Here is a 22,928-nt window from a genome sequence, read left to right on the forward strand (position 1 = left end):
AGCAATTCAGATCAAAGACACACAGACCGCCTTAAGAAGGGAAACTTTTGCACTTTCTCTACTTTTATCAGTGGAAAATCTGATATCAAATTTATTTTGCCTGGTAAAAAAAAATAAAAATAAAAAATAAATAAGAATATATATATATATATATATATATATATATATATATATATATATATATATATATATATATATATAAAAATTAGGAAACAAAACAAATGTATAATTTTTTTTATTTTTTTACAAATTTGTGACAGATGCAGTTTCATAAAGAGAAAGGAATTACCCATGAGGAATATGTTTGTTATTAATATGCAATAAAAAAATCCAACTAAGTAATTATTTTAGTGACTTATTTAGGAGAAATAAGTAAATAAATTTAAAATATGATTTGTGACTACTAATAAATATTCACGACCGGTACAATTTTAACTTATGTGCATACATCGTGCTTAATAAATAAGCACTTGATGATTTTTTATAACATTTTGATATATTAATGCACAAAATAAAAATGCTGACCTAACTTAACCTGAACACACAAATGTAATAGTTTTGGATCGTATGTTTCTTTCTCCTCCCACGTGGAGTTTGAATCTTTTTGTCACGTTGTAAAGAATCATTTCATCTTGAGTAATAAGATATTAAATGTTTACTGCTGAGGGCATTGTTGACACTACTAAAAGATGATAGTGATCAGCCGGAGAGATAATTATAATTATACTAATGTGAGCCCAGGAAACAGAGAGGATTTACAATCTAATTCATCATCCTTTATGTAAATGTGTGTGCAGACATCTGTGCTTTCACGTCTGTATTTACCAAAGACACACCCCCTTGTGTCATCCCACCCGTCTGTTCTGATGTGGCCACGAGCCACAATGCAAGGAAAATCCCACATACGGATCGGAGTATAAATAAGGAGGAGCTGAGGCACGGAGATGAGGGATTAAAACCCAGTTATCCTTCAGCACCTCTGGCTATTCATTCATTCATTCTAAAAAAACACACAAAATTGAAGTACGATTATTCAACTTGCTTAAAAAAATGCAAAGCTATCACCTTTTACAGGCTTTTTTATACCTTTCAACGCTCTTTCATTCTTGTTTCAGTGCTGACAGTTCTGAGAAAGGCAGCACTTTCTGTATTTGGACTAGATCCACTTCAGGTGGGCAAATACAGCATGCATTTCTCAGAAGGACTCAGACGTCTCTTCTCTTGTATGACAGCATCTGGAACAAAAACAACAGCCTTTTTAGCTGCATGACAAGTGATGAGCACTCTGTGATTGACAGTTACCTGTCCAGGTGCTGGGAAGACAGCTCTTTCTCAAAGACGCTTGATGAACGCTTTGACATCAGGGAGCTGATTGATCCTCACGGTCCCTGTGAGGCTGCAGGCTTTACAGAGGAATTTACAGCATCTGTACGGAGGGCCAGAGACCTGAGGAGTGTTGGATCTGATGGATTTGAGCACCAGGACCGTGGAGAAAGCTCCAGACAGATGCTGCACCGCTCAAAGCGAGCATGGATGATTCCAGGGACTCTGTGGTGTGGCTCAGGAAATAAGGCGATGGCCTTTGGTGACCTGGGTGAGTTGGATTATATTAATCAATTTAAATATATATAAATTATTAGTGCTTTTTAATTACTTATAATTTGACATATTCTGATCTTTATTTATTAGAACTGGTCTGCGATGACATTGAAAACGGAAGCTTTTTTAACAAATAGATTTTTGGACCCAAGTGCACATTAAAATAAAATTAAATGCATGCTAAAAATGTTTAGATAAAGCACATGTAACATGTAAATTGCACATGTATAATAAATTATAAAATTAAATATTTTTTTACCTGTTTTCTTGTCTTCTGCAGGTGTCTTTGAAGATACAGATAAATGCTGCAGAGAACACGACCACTGTAAAGACACCATTGCTTCCTTTTCATACAACCATGGTGTCTTTAACACCAACATCTTCACTTTATCACACTGCGACTGTGACAACAGGTATGTGAGCATCATTCGTTCAATCGTGTTGAGTTGTGTAACATGAGACATATCCAACATAAACCAGAGAGTCTCGGATTACTGTATCTTATGACATTGTGATCAGGTCTTGTGATATCACTTCAGGTTCCGCCGCTGTCTCCTGGGTGTTAATAATACCATGTCCAACCTCGTGGGCTACGGATACTTCAATGTGCTAAAGATGCGCTGCTTTGAGTTCTCTCAGCAGATGCAGTGTGCCAAGAGAACGTGGTGGGGCATGTATGTATCCAGTTTCATTTGACTTAGCTCCTTTTTGTTGCAAAAAAGTCTCACTTTTCAGAAAATAAAAGCAATAATAACAGTAAAACAAGACATTAAAAACTTAACCAAAAGTTTGAACTTGTGTTGGTAAGACTTTTTAATATTTTTGGAAAGAAGTCTCTCACCAAGGAAGTGCTCACCAAGGCTGCATTTATTTGATTAAAAATACAGTAAATTCAGCAATATTCTGAAATATTTTTACGATTTAAAATAAATGTTGTCTATTTGAATATATTTTAAAATGTAATTTATTTCCGTGATCAAAGCTTAATTTTCATCATCATTACTCCAGTCTTCAGTGTCATACGATCCTTCAGAAATCATTCTAATATGCTTATTTGCTTCACAAAAACATTTATGGAAATTATCAATGATAAAAACTGTTGAGCTGCTTCATATTTTATGAAGATATTCCAGGATCTACTGATGAATAAAAAGCATTTATTTCAAATAAAAATCTCTTGTAACATTAGAAATGTGTTAACTTGTATTGCATCCTTGCTGAGTAAAAGTATTCTTTAATAGAAGTAAAAAAAAAATTGAAATGATAGTGTACATAGGTGTTGCGTGCACACTTCAAATTAAAAATACAATATTTTATTTTATTTTAAATCAGCACAGGTTTCTTAAAAAAAATCTGATTTAGTGAATAATGGTAGAATTTTTAATTTGAGGATAAAATGCAAACGGTTTAAAACCTTAAATTGTCAGGCACAAAACAAGCAACAACCTTGTTGAACTTTAGAAACTGTTCTCTTTGAAAACTTGGCACTTTGGTGAGATTTGTACATACTGTAATCTCTGAGCTGCACATAATGTTGTGTACACAGTTACAGAACCTTGTTGGTTTTCTCATTGGCAGGTGTGCAATTTATGAACTTGCTCAATACGCTGTGGTGAAAGATGCAGCAAACTACACCGACACACTCCCAGACCAAGACATGGAGATGCTGGAAACCAGTTTTCACCAAGCAATCACTCTGGGACAAAACCAGGTCACCAAAAACACAGACCAATCACTAAATATACAAGATCCCAGGAACAAGAGTTTAGAACCGAGTCCAGTTTCGACATCACCAGAACCATCTGTTACAACACCGCGGTCCTGGACAGATGCACCAAATATAACAACAGACAGACCACAAAAAGGTGAGCTAAATATTACTCCTATCAGATCTGTTGTAAATCGAGCAAATTGGCAATCTAGTAGGCGCTCAAATATTAAGTGCTTCACTTTTTAAATGATTTTGTTTTTCTTAGGCAAGTTTGAGATGTGTGAGCTTTACAGAGACCTGGATTCATGCCATCTACAGATCCCTGCTTTACAGGAGAAATTTGGTCTACGAAACCCTGGCATGAGAACCCTTTACCACTGCAACTGTACTGCCAGGTGAATGCTCACTCAATATTTCCACCGAAAATTCATGCCTCTACTAGGGATGCGCAAGTGAATATTACGAAAATGTGCCATCCAAGACATAGATGTGTTTGAATCTTCATTAGAACACGTTTAGAGAAATGTAGCATTGCATCAGTGTCTTAGCAATAGATGTTCTGCAGTGAATGGGTGCCGTCAGAATGAGAGTCCAAACAGCTGATAAAAACATCACAATAATCCACAAGTAATCCATCAGTTAACATTTTGTGAATACAAAAGCTGCGTGTTTGTAAGAAACAAATCCATCAAGACATTTTTTCAAACAACTTCAAACAAGTATTTTATACATCACACTGCTTTCTCCAGTAAAAAAAACAAAACAAACAAACAAACAAACAAAAAAAACCCTGGTAAAGAACTGTTTATGAGCAAAACCTGTCCAAACCATCTCTAAACAAATGTTTGTAGATTTTGATGTGTGCCTAAATATTAATATGTTTATTACAAACATGAAGCATTTCATTCAACAAGATGCTATTTGATGGAGTGATGTGGATTTCTTGTGAATTATTGTGATGTTTTTATCAGCTGTTTGGACTCTCATTCTCACGGCACCCATTCACTGCAGAGGATCCACTGGTGAACAAGTGATGTAAAGCTGCACCCCTCTAAATCTGTTCTGATGAAAACACCATTGTGGATGGTCTGATATATATATATATATATATATATATATATATATATATATATATATATATATAATATATATATATATATCCTTTAAGCAAGTCAAGAACATGTATGATGCAGGTTTTGAGTTAATCTGTGCATGATTTTTCTCTGATATCTACTGATACATGCTGCTTTCTCAGGCTCGTCCGAAAGATCTTGTCCAAAGAATTGGATGAAACGGACCCTGTGCATTCACTGTTGATGGATTTCGTTTCACAATCCTGCTTCACCCTGCCACAGTCTGAAAACTGTGTCAATGGAAAAAGGTTGGTATAGACATTATGATTAAACGTAGGTTCATTCAGGTTAACTGTCCCCAAATTTGTGCTGTGAATGACAATGTATCTACTAATCAAAGAATAATGTAATACAAATAATAATTAAAAGAATGGACAGCCAATCAAAGTGCTTCTTTGTGCTTTCTCTTCTATTTAGTTGCTCAAGTCATCCATCAGAAACACAGCTCATCCAAAACTGGAGGAAAGACATGAAAGGAGGAGGACATCTAGTGGACATCAAGCGCAAACTCAAGAGGATGAACCCCAAGCGCTCCAAGAGAAAAGACTCTCCAGTCAGACTATATAAGAAATGCATCAGGATGCACACTAAACTGCAGAAACCTAGACTTCCTAAACGGAAACAATAATAAAGCCTGTTTCAACTAACAATAATACACTTTAACTCACAACCTGCCACACATGCACACACATGGAGAACTTTGTGCTTAAATAGCTTAGCCTAATATAATAGGTCAGAGTGTTAATTAGCCTAGGCTACTTCATTATGGGGTAATATCAGTGCTTTAAGTGAGCCGGTACGCACCAGTACTCAGTACCGCCACTTCCAAATATAGCTCTTGAGCATATCGCCACCTCTCCTTGCGCCCAGAAAATGATGTTAGCATACTGGTAAGTTCATTTGGACATCTGTTTTAATAGAGGTTTTAATCATTTGCCTGCGCTGCCGCTTTTCAGAGCTTCTTCCAGGTTCGGAGTATGGAGCGTGAATCATTTGAACCAATTTGGGAGTTCGAAGCGGGTTCACGAATCATTTGAATCAGTTCGTGGAATCTGAGCGGGTTCGCGAATCATTTGAGTCAGGTCGGGAGTTCGTAGCGGGTTCGCGAATCATATGAGTCAATTTGGGGATCGCGAATCATTTGAGTAAGTTTGGGAGTTCGGAGCGGGATCGCGAATCATTTGAGTCAGTTTGGGGATCGCAAATCATTTGAGTCAGTTTGGGAGTTCGGAGCGGGATCGCGGATCATTTGAATAAATTCGAGAGTTCGGAGCGGGTTCGCGAATCATTTGAGTCAGTTTGGGAGTTCGAACGGGATCGCGAATCATTTGAGTCAGTTTGGGGATCGCAAATCATTTGAATCAATTCTAGAGTTCGTAGCGGGTTCAAGAATCATTTGAGTCAGTTCGGGAGTTATTAAAAATAATTTTGCACATTTTATTTATGTTCAGTAGTTCTTTCTAGCTCAAGCAAATCCACAAACTAATAAAAGGATTTATAATTAAGGTCGCATGTTGATTGCTGTATATAAAACCCCTTTATATAGTTGTTGTTACCTCAGGGGATGAGGGGACTCATCAAAAACAAAAACAAAACAAATAAAAACAGAATATATATATATATATATATATATATATATATATATATATATATATATATATATATATATTTTTTGGCTATAATAGAGTACCGCCACCTCTTTTGGGCCACTTAAAGCACTGGGTATTATGGTACAAATTGCTTAAGCTGCAAGAAAAAAGTGAGCATTTAAAGACAACTTCTAAGTGGCATATATATTGTAATTATTTGAAAGTGATATTCTTAGGCATATCTTAAATGAAATAATGCATCGTGAACATTTAAGTCATAACTATTTAACTTTAACTAGCAGGATGCATTTGCGCATGCGCCTGAAAATGTCTGGATATGTTGTTACGATATTTTTTTTTTGATCTCGCCTACCTAATATTGCACTATATCTGAATTTATGTAACAAGCGAGCGTTGTAAATGTGTGTACAATTGTAAATAACATGTAAATTAATTAATAAAGATATCTTTATATGAATCGACTTTGGTCATGTTCAAGTCCAGTATGGCCTACACTCACATTTATTTATTTATTGTTTGTTTGTAAATGGGTGAATTACACGGTAAATTGATAGGCCTACATTTATATATGAATCAGTCATTAGGCTACCACCAAAATAAATCAATAAATAGTACTTTCATATTATCATCATTTTATCATGGTGGGCCTATTTTTGTAAATCATTTATATTTTACATATTTATATATTTACTGTATATATTACATATTTTAAAATATTATTATAATCATATTATTTAAAATATCGTAACAACAGCCAATAATAGCAAACAGCAATAAAATTTTAGCTGCGCTGACGCAATTTACTAAACGGACTTTTTTTTATTTTTATTTTTTTTATAAACGGACAGTCATTTAATGGTCAGTAACCTAAATGTTTAAATCGTCACAGTTTGAAAATATTTGGTCACTCAATTAATTTGACAGAGTAAAAGTTCAGAAAGACGCCCCAGTGACGTCACATCTAGTGATTCAGGCCGATAGTACCTAGTCACAGTATGTAACTCAACTCCGTCTGATGTCATAAAGAGTAACTGAAGCCCTGAACTACTGAAAGCATCTGAACCGCCTCTTACCGGGAGGAGAGAAGAAAAACATGGCGAACTTTCCTCTGGAATAACTGTTTTCTGAAGAACTGCTGCGCGTTTCTTTAAGTAACGTTCCCGAGCGTGAATTCATTGATGTATCAACACGTTTAGTCTGGTAACGAGGCTGTTTCTCATGCACTCGGAGCGTGTGAAGGATCATGGGAGGAGAGTTTGAAACAGTTGGATACTACTAAAGCAGGACAGGATGGAGAAACAAGGGACAAGACGCGAAAAGGTAAATAAACGCACAAATGGTGTGAAACGTGATGCTGGATTGTGTTGTGTTACAATGTGATATAAAACTGGATTTATTACTGCGGTGTGTTTCCATTAGAGCTGGCTTTCCTGTTTTCATGTATAAAGCCATATACACTAAAAACTGTCAAGTTTGACATGCTTTCGGTTTGAAATTCCTTCCAGTACTCTTTTTTTTAATATTTATTATTATGCAAGTTTAGATTGTTGTTGAGTAACATATCATTGCTGCTGTTAACCCTAGATGTACAGTGAGTTTGCATGAAATGCTTTAATGGGATAAATTACCTAGTGTATTTTTAAGTTGAATTGAACACTTTCATAATTCTGAATCATGCTGAAAAAATCACAGACAGTAAGAAATCATGACAGGCATCATGAAAATCCATAATGAGATGAATGGTGTGATATCTGTGCTGGTGACCTAGAGTTTGTAGGTTCAAGCCCTGCACAAGTTGATGTGGAAACGCTTCACGTTGGGCTACTGTACAGATACATTTTCAATGTATTAGATAAAAGTGTCAGATAAATGGCAAAAAAGTGTATAAATCTGTAAAAATAAAGCTACTTTTTGAATCCCTGACACAGGCCTTTTTGAGTCTCAGACCTGAATTTATATGAACCTATTAAAGACACATGCTAGACAAACTATTTATGTTGTTTAAATCATCTGACAAAGTTGTGCAAACAATTTCATATTGTTCAGTATTGCTGATTTATTAACTCCCAGCATGCATTGTCATAGGATTATTGATCTGCTGTTTGCTGACTTTATTTGTGCTGCTGCTGCTTTTGTCTTCATTTATTATGTTTTTATTTTGACATTGTCTCCATGAAGGTCTGTGTTTGACATTAGTGTACATTATATTGCTTAAAATGTACTTCAAAAGCAACATTGCAGACTTTTCTTTGATTATCACTAATTAATGTCTTTAGTTGCTAATTCATAGTTTAGAGAATTAGATATAAATATAGTTGCACTGTCAAGAATTTATAGTCAAATTATCAAGACTTTATTGACTTTTTGCATTTAGTGGAGAAAGAAATCCAAGCTTGAGAACTTGATGCATCATGTTGCCTTGTTTAAAACATATAAATATATAGCTCACAAGCTTGAGATTTACATTTTTGTATTACAGTAATCAGAATTTTTGGGTTGAAACTTTTCTCATTTGTGAAAAATGTCAGAATGCAAAAATATGAACGCTGTTGAAAACAGGCTTAATTTTCTTTAAACAAAAATATAATTGTTTTTTTGTGTTTTAAATATGACTCGTTCTTATCAGTTTACTATTATTTATATACACTTTAGTGTTTATATACTGATTTTTAGTATATATTTTTCTTCTTCTTATTTCTTTTATCCAGATGGAGGAAGTCAGATGTTGTCAGTGACACTCAGTAGGGAGTAGGATGTAGCTCACATCATGTTGTCCCCGTGGTTGTTTCCAGCAGACCATGACATGTTTTCAGACTCACAGGATGTTCATGGGTGCACCTGTGTTTTCTCTGAACCCAGACGGAGAGAATGCTGAGAAAATGTCCAACTGAATCAGTTGGGGGTGTTTCGTGGGACAGCAGACTCTTCAGTCTAGCTGGTGTTTTTGGCAGAGTAAACATATCATCTTGAATGAAATATTTACTGGCAATAGTCCCCAACCATGAACAGCAACTGTACTCAAAGATAAACTTTCCCATGCCTCCAGTCATATTTGATCAGTTGTTTTCCAGAAAAAAATTCCATGCACACATGCATCCTGATCAAAAAATATCATGCAAAGAATATGCACCAACTAGCTACTATGGTCCAGCCAAAGTAGTTTTTTTAGCTGGTTTAACGTAGATGTTACATAACCCAAATGCAATATTAAAATTGTATATCATGCAAAAATGAACAAAAATATCCTTAAATGTATTCATTTCAAAACAAAGATCATATTATTTCTTTCTAATTCAAAATGTTGTGTTTAATTCAATGTATTACTTGCCAACTCTTTGCAGTTATTTGGGAAATTTATTAGCAATTTCTGAGTGAAAATTGTTTCCAATTTTTTTTTTTCAGTGTACAAAATGAGAAGTGTTTTGTGCCAACATATTGTAGAGCTTGATTGGACTTATACAAGTTGATTAATTAAGTTTAAAACCTTATTTATGTGCTGTTTTCATATCTATATTGTTAGTTGCACTTTATCAGCTGCAGAATAACTTACAAATCATGAGGTCTGGCGGGTGTCGGGTAAACAAGAAATTATTGAGAATTAAGAATATTAAGAAATATTCAATAGAATTTGCATATTAAGAAATAGTTCACCCAAGAATGAAAATTAGCTGTCATTGTCCTTATCCTCAGGCCATACAACATGTAGATGAGTTTGTTTTTTGAGAAATGTAGTATTGCATCACTTGCTCAACAATGGATCCTCTGAAGTGAATGGGTGCCGTCAGAATGAGAGTCTAAACAGCAGATAAAAACATCACAATAATCCACCACACCACTCCAGTCCATCAGTTAACATCTTGTGAAGAAAAAGGCTGTGTTTGTAAGAAACAAATTCTGACGGCACCCATTCACTGCATTCATTGCTGAGACAATGATGCAATGCTACATTCCTCCCAATCTGATGAAGAAACAAACTCATCTACATCTCGGATGGTCTGAGAGTGAGGATGTTTTCAGCAAATGTTCCTTTTGGGGTGAACTTTTAGCTTTAGCTAGTTAAGCTAATTTACAAAGTGCAGCATGCGCTGGTGAGCAGCTGTATTTTCTAACCAGCATCATGGGGTCGGCCTTTAGATGTTTGTGAGATGTTCAGATGTTTGGAAAGGTTTTGGGCAGAAGGCTGCAGACAGCTGTTGCACAGACAGATAGTGTAAAGTCGAGCCGACATCTCGCGAGCCCTTCTGAGCGGGCATCAGCTTCTCCATCGGCCGCCTGATGCCTGCCAGAAGAGAGGCTTGTTTTCATTTTCCCAGGAATGTGACTCAGCCTCCTGACCTGCTCGAGACCGAGGGGTGGGATCACGAGCGGCCAGACAGACACGGAAGCAGTGAGACACAGGGATCAGCTTTGTTTGGTGTGTCAAACTGTTGGACTAAAAATAATGGCAGAATGCAATATATATGTTATGATATAGATATATGTATGTTGCTGAAAGCATGCTTAATTTTTTTCAAAAATGTCACTTGCATTTTTAAGCAAAATGTCATTTCATATCTTTCACTGTTCTTAAAGTGGACATTGGAGGCCCAGTTTCCACAAGTTGGTATGATTCTTTAAGGTCTTCATGAAATGTTTGCATCATACATTAAAACTCCTCAGTGGCCGTGTAAAACAACACCCTTTTGTCAGAAACAGCTCTGTTGACAGCGACACGTTTATATTTCATTTTATTCCAGATTCTTTTCAGTTACAGAAAAACCATTTTAATCGTTTTGGTTAACTTTGACAAGCCTGGCTCTTGACAGGTTTATTGAGAGTCACTTTATTGGTTTGGAGGGTCACTGTTGTGTCTGTGTATTGTCATGACGTGTGCCGGCTCGAGACAGGTTAAAAGGTCTTGTTTGCATGCTGAGGTTAGCGTCTGGTGGTGTTAGTTTGAGTTTAAGCATTGGCTCAGTTTGAAGTTAGCGGCGATCAGACAGGAAGAACACAGCATGAGGGAAAAACAGCCTTTATAGATCTTTACCCAAATCAGTTTTCACCTCATGCTTGGATAATCCAGTGCTGTTACTAATAACAAACACACACCGTGCCAGAACCATTAAAGCACTGTCCTCAGTGTCCTCAGTTTATGACGTGCATAAACAGATGTCAGATTTAGTTTATTGATCATTAGAGCAGATACATCATTGTTAATGTTGCTGCCTTATCGTTCTCTTGTGCTTTAGATTATTTTAAAGAGGAGAGCTTTCACTTAGCATTCACATTCATATTTGCAGCAGTTGCATAGCTAGTAGGTGAAATTGATTACGTTAAGGATTTTTGTTTTAATGAAATGAATACGCATGTTCAGCAATGATTCATTAAATGTGACAACAAATACATTTAGAATGTTATAAACGTTCTATTTCAAATAAATGCTGACTTGCTGTTCATAACCAATCCGGGGGAAAAAAAGACTTGGTTTCCACAAAAAATATAAAGCTCCAAAACTGTTTTCATCATTGATAATAATCAGAAATGTTTCTTAGGCAGCCGATGATTTCTGAAGGAACATGTGACTCGGAAAACTGGAATAATGATGTTGAAAATACAGCTTTGAGCACAGAAATAAATTAAATTTTTCTATGTGAATATATTTTAAACAGTTATTTTAAATTGTACAAATATTTCACAATATTACTGTTTTTATTGTTGATTTGGATCAAATAACCGCAGCCTTGGTGAGCATGAGATGCTTCTTACAAAAGGAAAATATAAATACAATAAAAAATATAAATATATAAATAAAAAAATAAAATATAATATAAAATTAAAAGAAAGAAACAAATAAATAAATCATATTCCAAACTTTGGTTAGTGTAAATTATCTTGGAATTTATTAAATAATAACCTACTTGCTTAATTTCAGTTTCTGAACACCAATGTGTAAATTTGGGAGGTCATGTGTTTCAGTTTTTGTTTTTGTGGATCCAAATGCTCTTCTTTTAAACTTTAATTACTAAAATAAAAAGTTTTCTCATGCAGGATTGAAAAGTGCATTGAATAGTGAATTATTCTAAGATCATTATTTGACAGTACTGGTTTGAGCTCAGATTTGGTGCCGTCTTGCTGTTCTCTGGCCGTGTGGACTCAATGATAATCAATCAGATTGCTAATTGAATTAGTGCGTGTCCAGAGATCATTGAGAAGCCCGTGACTACAGTCAGCGTGTGGATGAATACGTGTGTGGACAGTTTACAGCTGTTATTTTTGGCCTGTCGAATGAGGCTGGCGTTGTACATGTGCTCGTGCTGGTCTAAATTGTGAGGTCTTCTCTGTGTTGTCTCAGCTGAAGATGAAGATGACCACCGGCTCCATCTCTTCACTGACTCGACCAAATCTGTCTGTTCAGAATTAGCTCCACCAAGGCTCTCATTATCTGCCCATATAGACAGCGGCCAACATAAATACGGCTAACACTGTTATCTGTGTCTGGCCTGCAGGGTGGATGTAGATCTCGCCAGACTTTCCTGAAGCTTCAGAACAACAGGACGCGTTCAAACCACACCACAGAACTGAATGTTAAAACGAGGATTAATTGACTTCATGTTGGTGGTTGTTCTGGTGTCAGAGCAACTTTCATACTTTTTGGCTGAGAGTTTTTAATTGAGAGTTTGGCTCTTTAATCTGTGACTAATGGGGCCATGATTATTTAATCTTAATTAGATGTCTGATGTGAAAAAGACCATTGATCTATATAAATACAAAAGTGTGTGCATGTTTTGGTTGACATCATTAATTAAATTATATAATGTGACTTATGTTCTGGAAAATAATAGCATTTTATGTATTTGTGTGTGTGTGTGTGTATGTAAAGTAGGCAAACCAGAGAAAGAATAAAATATAAATTTTTACCATTATTATTATTCTATTTATTTATTATTTTTTAGAGTTTCTGGTGGTCTATTTTTAATCCATTTTACTACCCTCCAGCAACAAATGTTTTAAGTTAGAAATAAAACAAAGGATTATTGGAGTATGTTTTGCTGGAAAATACTATTTCAGTCGTGTTTAATTCAGTGTTACTTGCCTTTAACATTATATAGCGTTATAGACACAATGCTGGGCTGAATATTGAGTATTATATCATTATTTTCCAGTGTTTAATTAAATGTATTGCTATCTTGGATTCATTTTGGATTCACAAAGCTTGTTGCAGTGCATTCTGGGATGGAAATTGTCTGGGAAGCACAGATTACTGTTTTAGATTTTGGCTAAAAGAAGGTATTTTAGGAGGAAGTATAATGTGTTTGCCTGCTTATTACATATGCGTCTTAATGATGCCTTTAAACTCTGTCGATGTGGGCGGCTCATTAAGTTTCATGAACTTCTCTTTCTGACCCCGAGTCTCTCAGAGGAGCTGAATACACTGTTTTTCATTTCTGTTTCTCAGAGTCATTGTTGTAAATCAATGTAAAATTCAGCTTCACTTGCTTTTCTTTGCTTTTTTTTTCCATCCAGCTGATGCGCAGTATTCTTCCTGCCCATTTTTGTTTCTCTCCTTCTCTCGTTCTGTTGCTCGAGCGCTCCGGCTCTTCCTTTTGGCCTCTCTGGAAGTAATTATCCCGCTGTGCTATCCCAGAATTCCTACAGAAGGGAAGGGGGTGTGGCCTGCGTGTGAGATTACAGGCTGGAGTGGCTTTCTTCGCCTGCTGTTTAACTTTCTCTCTCTCCGTCTCCTCCCTGTTTTCCCTGTCGCTCTTGGGATTTCTCCAGATGTGAAACTCTTAGGTGGCTAGTCGTAAATTTCCTGTGTTCTCTGAAGTCAGCAGGAGCCACTGGTGTGTGTCTCCCCGAGGAATCGACCCCACAGCCAAAACAATGAGCACGGCCTGATGCCGGCGCTGTGGCTTTGGAATACATGCTATTGTTTTGAAAGAAATAGCTTTAGCAATTTTGACCCATTTTCCTTTAGTCTTCCTCAGCTATTTTAGCGAATGTTTTGTTGTGCTCACATAACCAAATCGAAAAGAAAAGAATCTCCCCTCTTTAAAATAATCACATTTTGTTGCTTTACAGCCTGAAATAAAAACAGGCACAGATTTAGTTTTCTCAAGTGCAACTTCAAACATAAAAGTGAAGGATCATAAAACACCATGTCAGAAAAAATAGAGTTGGAAAAAGGATCAGATGCTTGTCTTAGTATTTTTTTAGCCACCTTTTGCTTTATTTGCATCCTTCAGTCTGTTGTGATCCGTCTCTCTACAAACTTATCTAGACTTTGCAATGTCCGTCTTCATTTCAGGCTGAAAAGCAACAAAAAGGGGGTGATTCTTTTCTATACCTACTGTATATTCATACATGTGTCTTCACCATAGCAGATATAATTGCCATTCTATCATCAATTTAAATCAATATAAAATGCATAAATATATTCTGATAAAGCCAACATTGGAATCATAGCTTAATTTAAACACTGTTTTACTAGGTTTCAAAAATATGAAATGCATATCCAGATAGAGTTCTATGTTTTAATGCTTGATTTCATTTAATACATGAAAATTGTTACAGATTTACAATGCATCTCATGTGCTCTTCACATCAAATATCATGCATAAGCAATGTCTATTCATCATGTGTGCATATGCAATGGATTTAAACTACAGCATCTTGTTTACTGTATTTTTTATCAAATAAATCCAGCCTTAGTGAGCTTTAAAAAACATTAAAATCTTAACAACCTCAAAATTTGAACGCAAGTGAAGCTGGATTACATCTGCTTGAATATTTATGTACTCTATGCATCTAAAACAGTCTTAGCTCCTCTCAGGGTTTCTTTTTTATGTTCATAAACATCCCAGAACAATGCATTGTGAGAAGTACTACGAATGCATTAACATTTGAATTGAAAATGGTATTATCAGGCATCCTGTCTGTTATCAGAAGCATCATATATTTATTATTTTGTCGGCTGTTTGTACGACATTTCAGTGCATTAGTGTGTGCTCTTACAGAAGTTGATTTGTATTAGTATTCTGTGACATTCAGCTTCATGGCCTGTTCTTACAGCCTTTCAGAAGAGGTGAGTTGAGGCAACGTGAGTCCGGTTCTGTTGTCTTCTCACTTACAATAATCATTCAAGATGCACCAAAAACAATTGATCACCCTTCCTCTGACGCCTAGGCTGTGCTTTTAAGACTTTATGCTAATATGCTAACTGCAAACATGTCACTTATGTAAGGTTTGTTGGATTCTTCAGTCATTGCTATTTATAGATAAACTGGTTCAGATGGTCAATCGGCCAGTAATTGACCATATTGAGATTATTATATATTTTCTGTTATTCTTTCATGTGCAATTTGTGTGAAATAAGTGTTTGAATCGTTTTAACAATTAGTGTGAATATTTGCCGTTATTTACATATCTGTCACATACGTAAAAAAACTACAAGTCATGACGCTTCTGTTCGAAAGATTGAGGGGCTGTACGTTTGTTTGTTATTTTTAAAAAAGAAGTATACAGTGAGAACACATACAATTCCTCGAAAGTGATGAAGACATTCATATTGATACAAAAGATTTATATTTTAAATAAATGCTATTATTTTGATATTTCTATTCATCAAAAAAAAGAAAGAAAATTAGTATGTTCTCCAAGTTTTCATTTATTTGATCCAAAAAAAATCTAAAATAATTTAAAACAGCTGTTTTCTATTTTGAATATATTTTAAATGTAATTTATTCCTGTGATGCAAAGCTGAATTTTCAGTCAAGAAAACTGCACGATAAACATTTCAGATTATTATCAATGTTGAAAACAGCTGTGCTGCTTCATATTTTTGTGAAAACGGTGATGCATTTTATTTTTCCAGGATTCTTTGACGAATAGAAAGTTCAAAAGAAATATTTGTAAGATAAATATTTTGTAACATTATAAATCTTTACTGTCACTTTTGATGAATTTAATGCACCCTTTGCTGCATGAAAAGCATGTTTAATTTAGGTAATAACCTGAATCCACTAATGCGTCTCTCTGGTGTGTGTCGTCCTGTGTAGTTTGGTCTGTTTGGAGCGCGAGCGCTGGGCAGGGCTGTGCACGCCGCCACCGACGGCCCGGGCCTCAGCAAGGCCGAGTTCATGGAGAAGGTGCGGCAAAGCAACGAGGCCTGCCAGCTGGGAGACTTCCAGACGGCCGTGAAGCTTTACGGAGAAGCCCTGCGCGCCGACCCGCAGAACTGCATCCTTTACAGCAACCGCTCGGCCGCCCGCCTCAAACTGGGCCAGTACCAGACCGCCCTGGACGATGCAGTCAAAGCCCGCCTCCTTAACCCCAAGTGGCCGAAGGTGAGTGTGTGGGCGGGGCTTCGCATCTTTTATTCCTGGTTACAGGTGAAGACGTCTCTTGTTCCCTGTTCGTCGTCTTCATGTGCTCTATACAGTATTTTCCTCCGCTCAGAGAAGCAGATCATCGCTGTCTTCCGTCTGTTTTTTTGTTCTTTTAGCATTCATTGCAGGTGCAACAAGCGGAGAGCTTGAGAACTTGCCAAATTGCCTCTTTGCTTAACATTTCTGAGCTGTGATGCTAACAGACGCTCAAAGCAGAACATCACATCTGAAAAATGATCGCGGTAGTGGAGCTCATCTGCTCTTGGCATCGAGAAAAGGGCACGCTGTGATAGACTTACTAACAAACAACTGTTTCACAGGCTTTTTTTGCTTTATGCTCTCTGACATTTACTAAATATAAAACTAGATTCATTATATAGAGAGAATTTGATTAGTTGGATTCAGTTTCTGACATAGTTCCCCACAAAATCTGTTTAATTGGACGATATTTGGCTATATTGAGTGGATTAGAATTGGTTGAGAACCTCGCAGATTTAGTTTCTTCATGTGTCATTGACGTATATGCACTTAATTATAATTTTTTTGCACGCATATCATGTAAAATAAGTGTTTGATACATTATAGCAGTTAATGTATGTATTGTTTGCAGTCATTTACACTAGTATCTGCCATTCAAAACCTTCTTTGTTTGACTACAAGTTGTACTGTAGTTGGATTCAGTTTCTGACGAAGTTCCACAAAACATTTGATATTATTAACTATATTTATATCATCAGTTGCAGCTCTGCATCATATTTTATACTCCTGCAGATCACCAATGTTATGTTAGATTCTTCAGTCATTGCTAGTTATAGATAAACTGGTTTGGATGATTTATTAGCCGATATTTGGCCTAGTTTCTGCTTGTGTCAACAAATTATAAACATTTCAGTTTTTCATTTGTGTGCATGTTGTGTAAAATACGTTTTCGAGTCATTTCAGCATATAGTATATATATTGTTTGCCATCATTTACATGTTATCTGTCATTGGTCTGTAAGATGTTAATACTTTTATTCAGCAAGGATGCATTAAATTGATCAAAAATGACAGCGAGGACATTTATAATTTTGCAAAAAAACTTCTATTTCAAATAAACGCTGTTCTTTTGAGCTTTACATTCAAGAATCATGTTAAAAATGCATCACAGTTTCCACAAAATTATAAAGCAGCAAAACTGTTTTCAACATTGATAATAATAATAATAATACATTTTCTTTAGCAACAAATCAGCATATTAAAATGATTTCTGGTTTTCTTTCATCATTGGAATAAATAACAGTTTATCAGTGTTCTTGAGCTTGTACTGCATCTTAAATTAGTGTATTATAAGTTGCTGTGGATAAAAATATCAGCCAGCATATTTATATTATATCAATTTAGGTTCAAATCGTGTTTTTGTTCTACTTTGAACTGGGCGACCCACTCATGTGTGGGGTCTTCACAGCTCTAGTCATGTCATGTTGGCTTTAATAAGAGCTGAGAATATTAAAATGGCCTTTTTTCTCATTCATAACGCGACCCAACGCTCTGAGAGAAGAGTGTTTTGTGCAGACGTGAGTGGTACTTCGGTTTGGTCTCGCTCTGACCACACAGTCCTCTCCTCACCCGGCCCAAAGCACATGTGGCAAAACCCAAACCCAGCGAGGAACGCTAACCTCTCTATGCATTGCTGCCAATCTTCTGATTTCTGACTTTTAATTTGGTGCACGGAGCCAGAGAGGCGGGACTTTCTTGCGTGGCACAGAAACATGGGTTGCATTTTACTCAACCAAAACGTGTGACATGGTTTTCTTTGAGCAGCGGGCTTCTATGAGACACGAGTGCAGCGCTCGGGATCTAGCCGAGGACGTTTTGTGGGAACGAGTATCACAGAGGCTGTGCTTCCTGTTGGAGCAGAATAGGAGGAAGTAGTGGGTGTGGGGACGAACTGCTGTTTTGTTGTGGAAATCCTGGACGGGTTCGACGGCAAACTTGTGCTATAACAGCATCACTCACTTTACAGGCCTCAAACTCTGCAGCTTTGAATCGTTACACATGCACATGCAGAGCTTTTCTGCCAAAACTCCTAAAAAACAAACAAATATGAAGTTATGACTTTCTCTTTTATATTTCAGGGATTTAATGGAGCGTAAACGTTGTCTTCGATGTTCCTTCCAGAAATGTAATTGTTCAATTCAGTTCAGTTGAAATGAATTCAAAAGTAAAAATTGATTGAAATTATACAATTGTTTAAATATAGCAATAAAAGTAGATATTTCAAAGCGATATTATGCTTGCCTTAAATACTTTATAGTTTTTGAGTTTAAGTGCTCTGATTGGTTGATTGATAAGATGTTGCTAGGCAGTTGCTATTGTTTTCTGATTGGTCATATTCTGTTTTATTTTTTTATTTTTTAATACTGTATGGTATGATGGTGTAAGTTCTTCTTTCAGATTAAAAAAAAAAATGAGCTAAGATGCATTAAATTGACCAAAAGTAACAGTTAAGACATAACGTTACAAAGGATTAATATTTCAAGTAGATATTATTTTGCACCATTCATCAAAAGATCCAGAAAAATCATGGTTTCCTTGAAATTATTAAAAAGCAGCTGTTTTCTAATTGCTTCTTGAGCAGCAAATCAGTAAATTAGACTGATTTCTGAAGATCATGTGACACTGAAGACTGGAGGAATGATGCTGAAAATACAGCTTTGTTCATAGAAATAAAATACACTTTAAAATATATTCAAGTGGAAAACAGTTCTTTTGATTCATAATAATATTTCACAATATTACTGATTTTACTGTAGTTTTTTAATAATTATTATAATAATTATTATTTTTTTAATTTGTGTATGCATTTTAATAGTCAATTTGATCACATTCCATGGAAAAAACCAAAGTCAATGATGAAACACATCAATGATAAATGGTGTAGATTGAATTATAAGCCACTGTTTAATATTGAGTGTCATTTAGTCTTGAGCTCAGATTGCACTTGATCTGATGAATGAAAATATTTTTCAATCTGGACTCGTGTTTACATCTCTGAATATCTCTTAAATGTAAGGGAAAAGAGAATTGAATTTAGAGAGTAAGATGGTCTTTTTGTTGTCAAACTTGCTCAGTGAGCCAGTACTTCACACCTGACAGCCGGGCAAGAGCGACAGAAGGCTGAACTGGTTAAAAGTCCTTGTGTTGATTGAAAGCTGTTGATGTTTTTCCTCCTCGTCACACACTCCGACGCTTCTCAAGCCTTTATGAGAGGCCACAGCGAGTGATGAATGTGAAGAGAAGGCAAATGAACGCAGACGAGCGTCGCTTCATCAGCATTCTCCTGCGAGAGCTCGAGGACGCTGAAAGACTTGAGACATCAGTGTTTTAGCTGTGTTTATGCATGGTTTGAAGTGTTTGTGTGAGCGGAGATGCAGATTCAATATGTTTTTCACTTTAAGAGGACTTGGTGTCAGAGCTGGGCGGTATGACTAAAAAACTATTCAATATTTTTTTTTCAGCCTTGTGATAATGTTTGATTTTGCAGCTAAGAATATCATTTTGTTATTGTAATTATATATATATATATATATATATATATATATATATATATATATACACAATTACAATAATATATTATATATATATGTATATAATTATCTTATATTATAAATAAATTAATTAATTATTTATGCAAAAAATTGTGTGCTATATTAACCTATTATATCGATGAATGGCAACTTAATATAGAAAGAATATATAATTTAATACTAAATACTTAAATGTATATTTTATTAATAAATTTGTATTTTATGTCTATAAAAATAAACTAATTTTTAATATTTTAAAAGTTTTTTTGGCATTTTTAGTCATTTTTAATATACATATTTATATATCATAATCATTCATATTTAATACAAAAAATTATTTGTTTCATAACCAAAAAAATTATTGTGTGTGTGTAATTGTCATTGGACCATCCAAGTTTTTTTTTTTTTTTCATTCAATGCATACAAGGAAGGAAAATGTGCATACTATGCATCAGTATAATTGTATATAGTAATAAATAGCAGTATATTCCAGCATGTATTTCTTTCTTAAACATTTTGAAGCATGCAAATTAACAAGTGATGAAGCGAATGAATCCTTGAACTCATTCATGACTCATTCAAACAGTTTGAAAGAACTGATCAGTGCTAATTAATAAATTGGAAACATAATGGCCAATGAATGCAGTGCAGTGAAGATGCATGGAGGTGACGTGCAGGGCAGGGTCATGGCAATGTTCCCGCTGTTTCGTCACGGCGGGGTCGCCGGCTGAGCTCAGCTTTAATTAAGACAGCTCTGAGAATGCTATTTATTTCTGTCAGCGCTGACCTCCCCTCCTCCTCTTCCCAGCCTCGCATAGATGTCCGTGTTGGCACAACTGCAGTGTTTTGGCTCTTTAGAGGGCCCATGGGAAGAAGAAAACAGTGGGATCCACTGTGCATCAAAACACGTGCGTGGACGACACAAAAACACGCTGAAAGGGTTTTTAATCTCTTTGTCATTTAGATCGAGCGTTTCGGGTTGAAAGCATTTTTCTGGACTTTTTTTTTCTCACATTCCCTGCATGTTATCCCTTTTATTACAAAAAGTCCCAGGCACGGTTTCATTCTGCGCGGTTGCCAGGCTGTGTTTTTTGAGCTTGCACACATGCAGGTACGTGAAGACCGTGGAGAGTCTCACACCTGGATGTTTCTCCGGGGGGCCACTGTGACTTCAAAGGGCCGATAATTCATGCAGATTTACCCTGTCCTTCTTTATTTCTTAAATCTGATTGCGTCCGTTCTGTTCGCAGGCCTCGCGCTGATCAAAGACAGACGCCGTGGACCCCGTTGTTTAAACACAGACTGAAGGATTATGCATGAACTGCTGCATGAATGCAAATTTGAAGCATGCAATAACTAGCAATTTTCAGATCAGTGCACAGCGGAGGAATGATGCTCCTCACCTGTTTTAAAGTGCATTCTATCTATCTATCTATCTATCTATCTATCTATCTATCTATCTATCTATCTATCTATCTATCTATCTATCTATCTATCTATCTATCTATCTATCTATCTATCTATCGCTCTTTCTATCTATCGCTCTTTCTATCACAGTCTGTTGCTCTGTCTATTTTTCACTCTGTCGCTCTATCTATCTATCTATCACTCTGTCACTCTATCTATCACTCTGTCACTCTGTCACTCTATCTATCTGTCTATCTATCTGTCTGTCTGTCTATCTGTCGCTCTTTCTATCACTGTGTTGCTCTATCTGTTGCTCTATCTGTCGCTCTATCTATCACTCTGTGGCTCTATCCATCTATCCATCTATCCATCTATCTATCTGTCTATCTGTCTATCTATCTCTGTCTATCTATCTGTCGCTCTTTCTATCACTGTCGCTCTTTCTTTCTATCTATCTATCTATCTGTTGCTCTATCTGTTGCTCTATCACTCTGCCGCTCTATCTATCACTCTGTGGCTCTATCTATCACTCTGTGGCTCTATCTATCACTCTGTGGCTCTATCTATCTATCTATCTATCTATCTATCTATCTATCTATCTATCTATCTATCTATCTATCTATCTATCTATCTATCTATCTATCTATCTATCTGTCCGTCCGTCTGTCTGTCTGTAGCTCTATCTATCACTCTGTCGCTCCTATCTATCTATCTATCTATCTATCTATCTATCTATCTATCTATCTATCTATCTATCTATCTATCTATCTATCTATCTATCTATCTATCTATCTATCTATCTATCTATCTATCTGTTGCTCTATCTATCTGTTGCTCTATCACTCTGTCTCTCTATCTATCACTCTGTCTCTCTATCTATCACTCTGTCGCTCTATCTATCACTCTGTCGCTCTATCTATCTATCTGTTGCTCTATCATTCTGTCGCTCTATCTATCACTCTGTGGCTCTATCTATCTATCTATCTATCTATCTATCTATCTATCTATCTATCTATCTATCTATCTATCTATCTATCTATCTATCTATCTATCTTGTTCTGTCTCTCAATAGTTCTGTCTATCATTCTCTCTATCTTTACTGTTCTCAGTGTTTCAAAAACCTTATGAATCATGGTAAAATCCCTGTAACATGCAACTTTTTATAAATGCATGCTCGTCTACTGATTTCTGCAGCAGCGCTTCAATCAACCGTCGTTATGTCATGAAACAGGAGAACTTGTCTGGTCTTTTATACGAAGGACATTCCATTCAGATCACAGTATTGCTGTAGACAGAGAGGACCTGTCTTGTGTTTTGAAATCAATGTGTCTTATGCAATCTGCACGTCCCTCCTGAAAGTCTTGATTCATTGTTGTGAGTCTGGGAAGATCTTTAGACGGTCTCTTCTCCTCTCTGGATGCCAAAGAAACAGCCCCAACAGGCTCGTTTTCCCATGTTGCACTGCGGCTCGAGCTTCTCTTGACATCTCTGGCACCCTGTTCTTATAAAGCAATATTCAGACCACACCGTAAT

General features: G+C 36.0%; 2 protein-coding genes across 2 annotated transcripts in view; both read left to right on the top strand.

Moving 5' to 3' along the window:
* Window positions 1-952: 952 nt before the first annotated feature.
* On the top strand, window positions 953-5,200 carry LOC113099910 (group 3 secretory phospholipase A2-like). Its single transcript, XM_026264818.1, has 7 exons — window positions 953-1,594; window positions 1,880-2,012; window positions 2,139-2,273; window positions 3,178-3,464; window positions 3,576-3,705; window positions 4,566-4,691; window positions 4,861-5,200. Exons 1-7 carry the CDS (start codon window positions 1,051-1,053, stop codon window positions 5,069-5,071), a joined length of 1,566 nt encoding a protein of 521 aa, XP_026120603.1. The 5' UTR covers window positions 953-1,050; the 3' UTR covers window positions 5,072-5,200.
* A 1,654-nt stretch (window positions 5,201-6,854) lies between these two features.
* The window catches only part of LOC113099906 (tetratricopeptide repeat protein 28-like), a 219,433-nt gene continuing 203,359 nt past the window's right edge, over window positions 6,855-22,928 (top strand). Inside the window, 2 exon segments of the mRNA XM_026264812.1 lie at window positions 6,855-7,373; window positions 16,091-16,378. Coding sequence (XP_026120597.1) covers window positions 7,344-7,373; window positions 16,091-16,378 — 318 coding nt within the window. The 5' untranslated portion in view covers window positions 6,855-7,343.

Source organism: Carassius auratus, unplaced genomic scaffold (genome assembly GCF_003368295.1).
Source record: "Carassius auratus strain Wakin unplaced genomic scaffold, ASM336829v1 scaf_tig00217085, whole genome shotgun sequence".
In the NCBI taxonomy this organism is placed as follows: domain Eukaryota; kingdom Metazoa; phylum Chordata; class Actinopteri; order Cypriniformes; family Cyprinidae; genus Carassius; species Carassius auratus.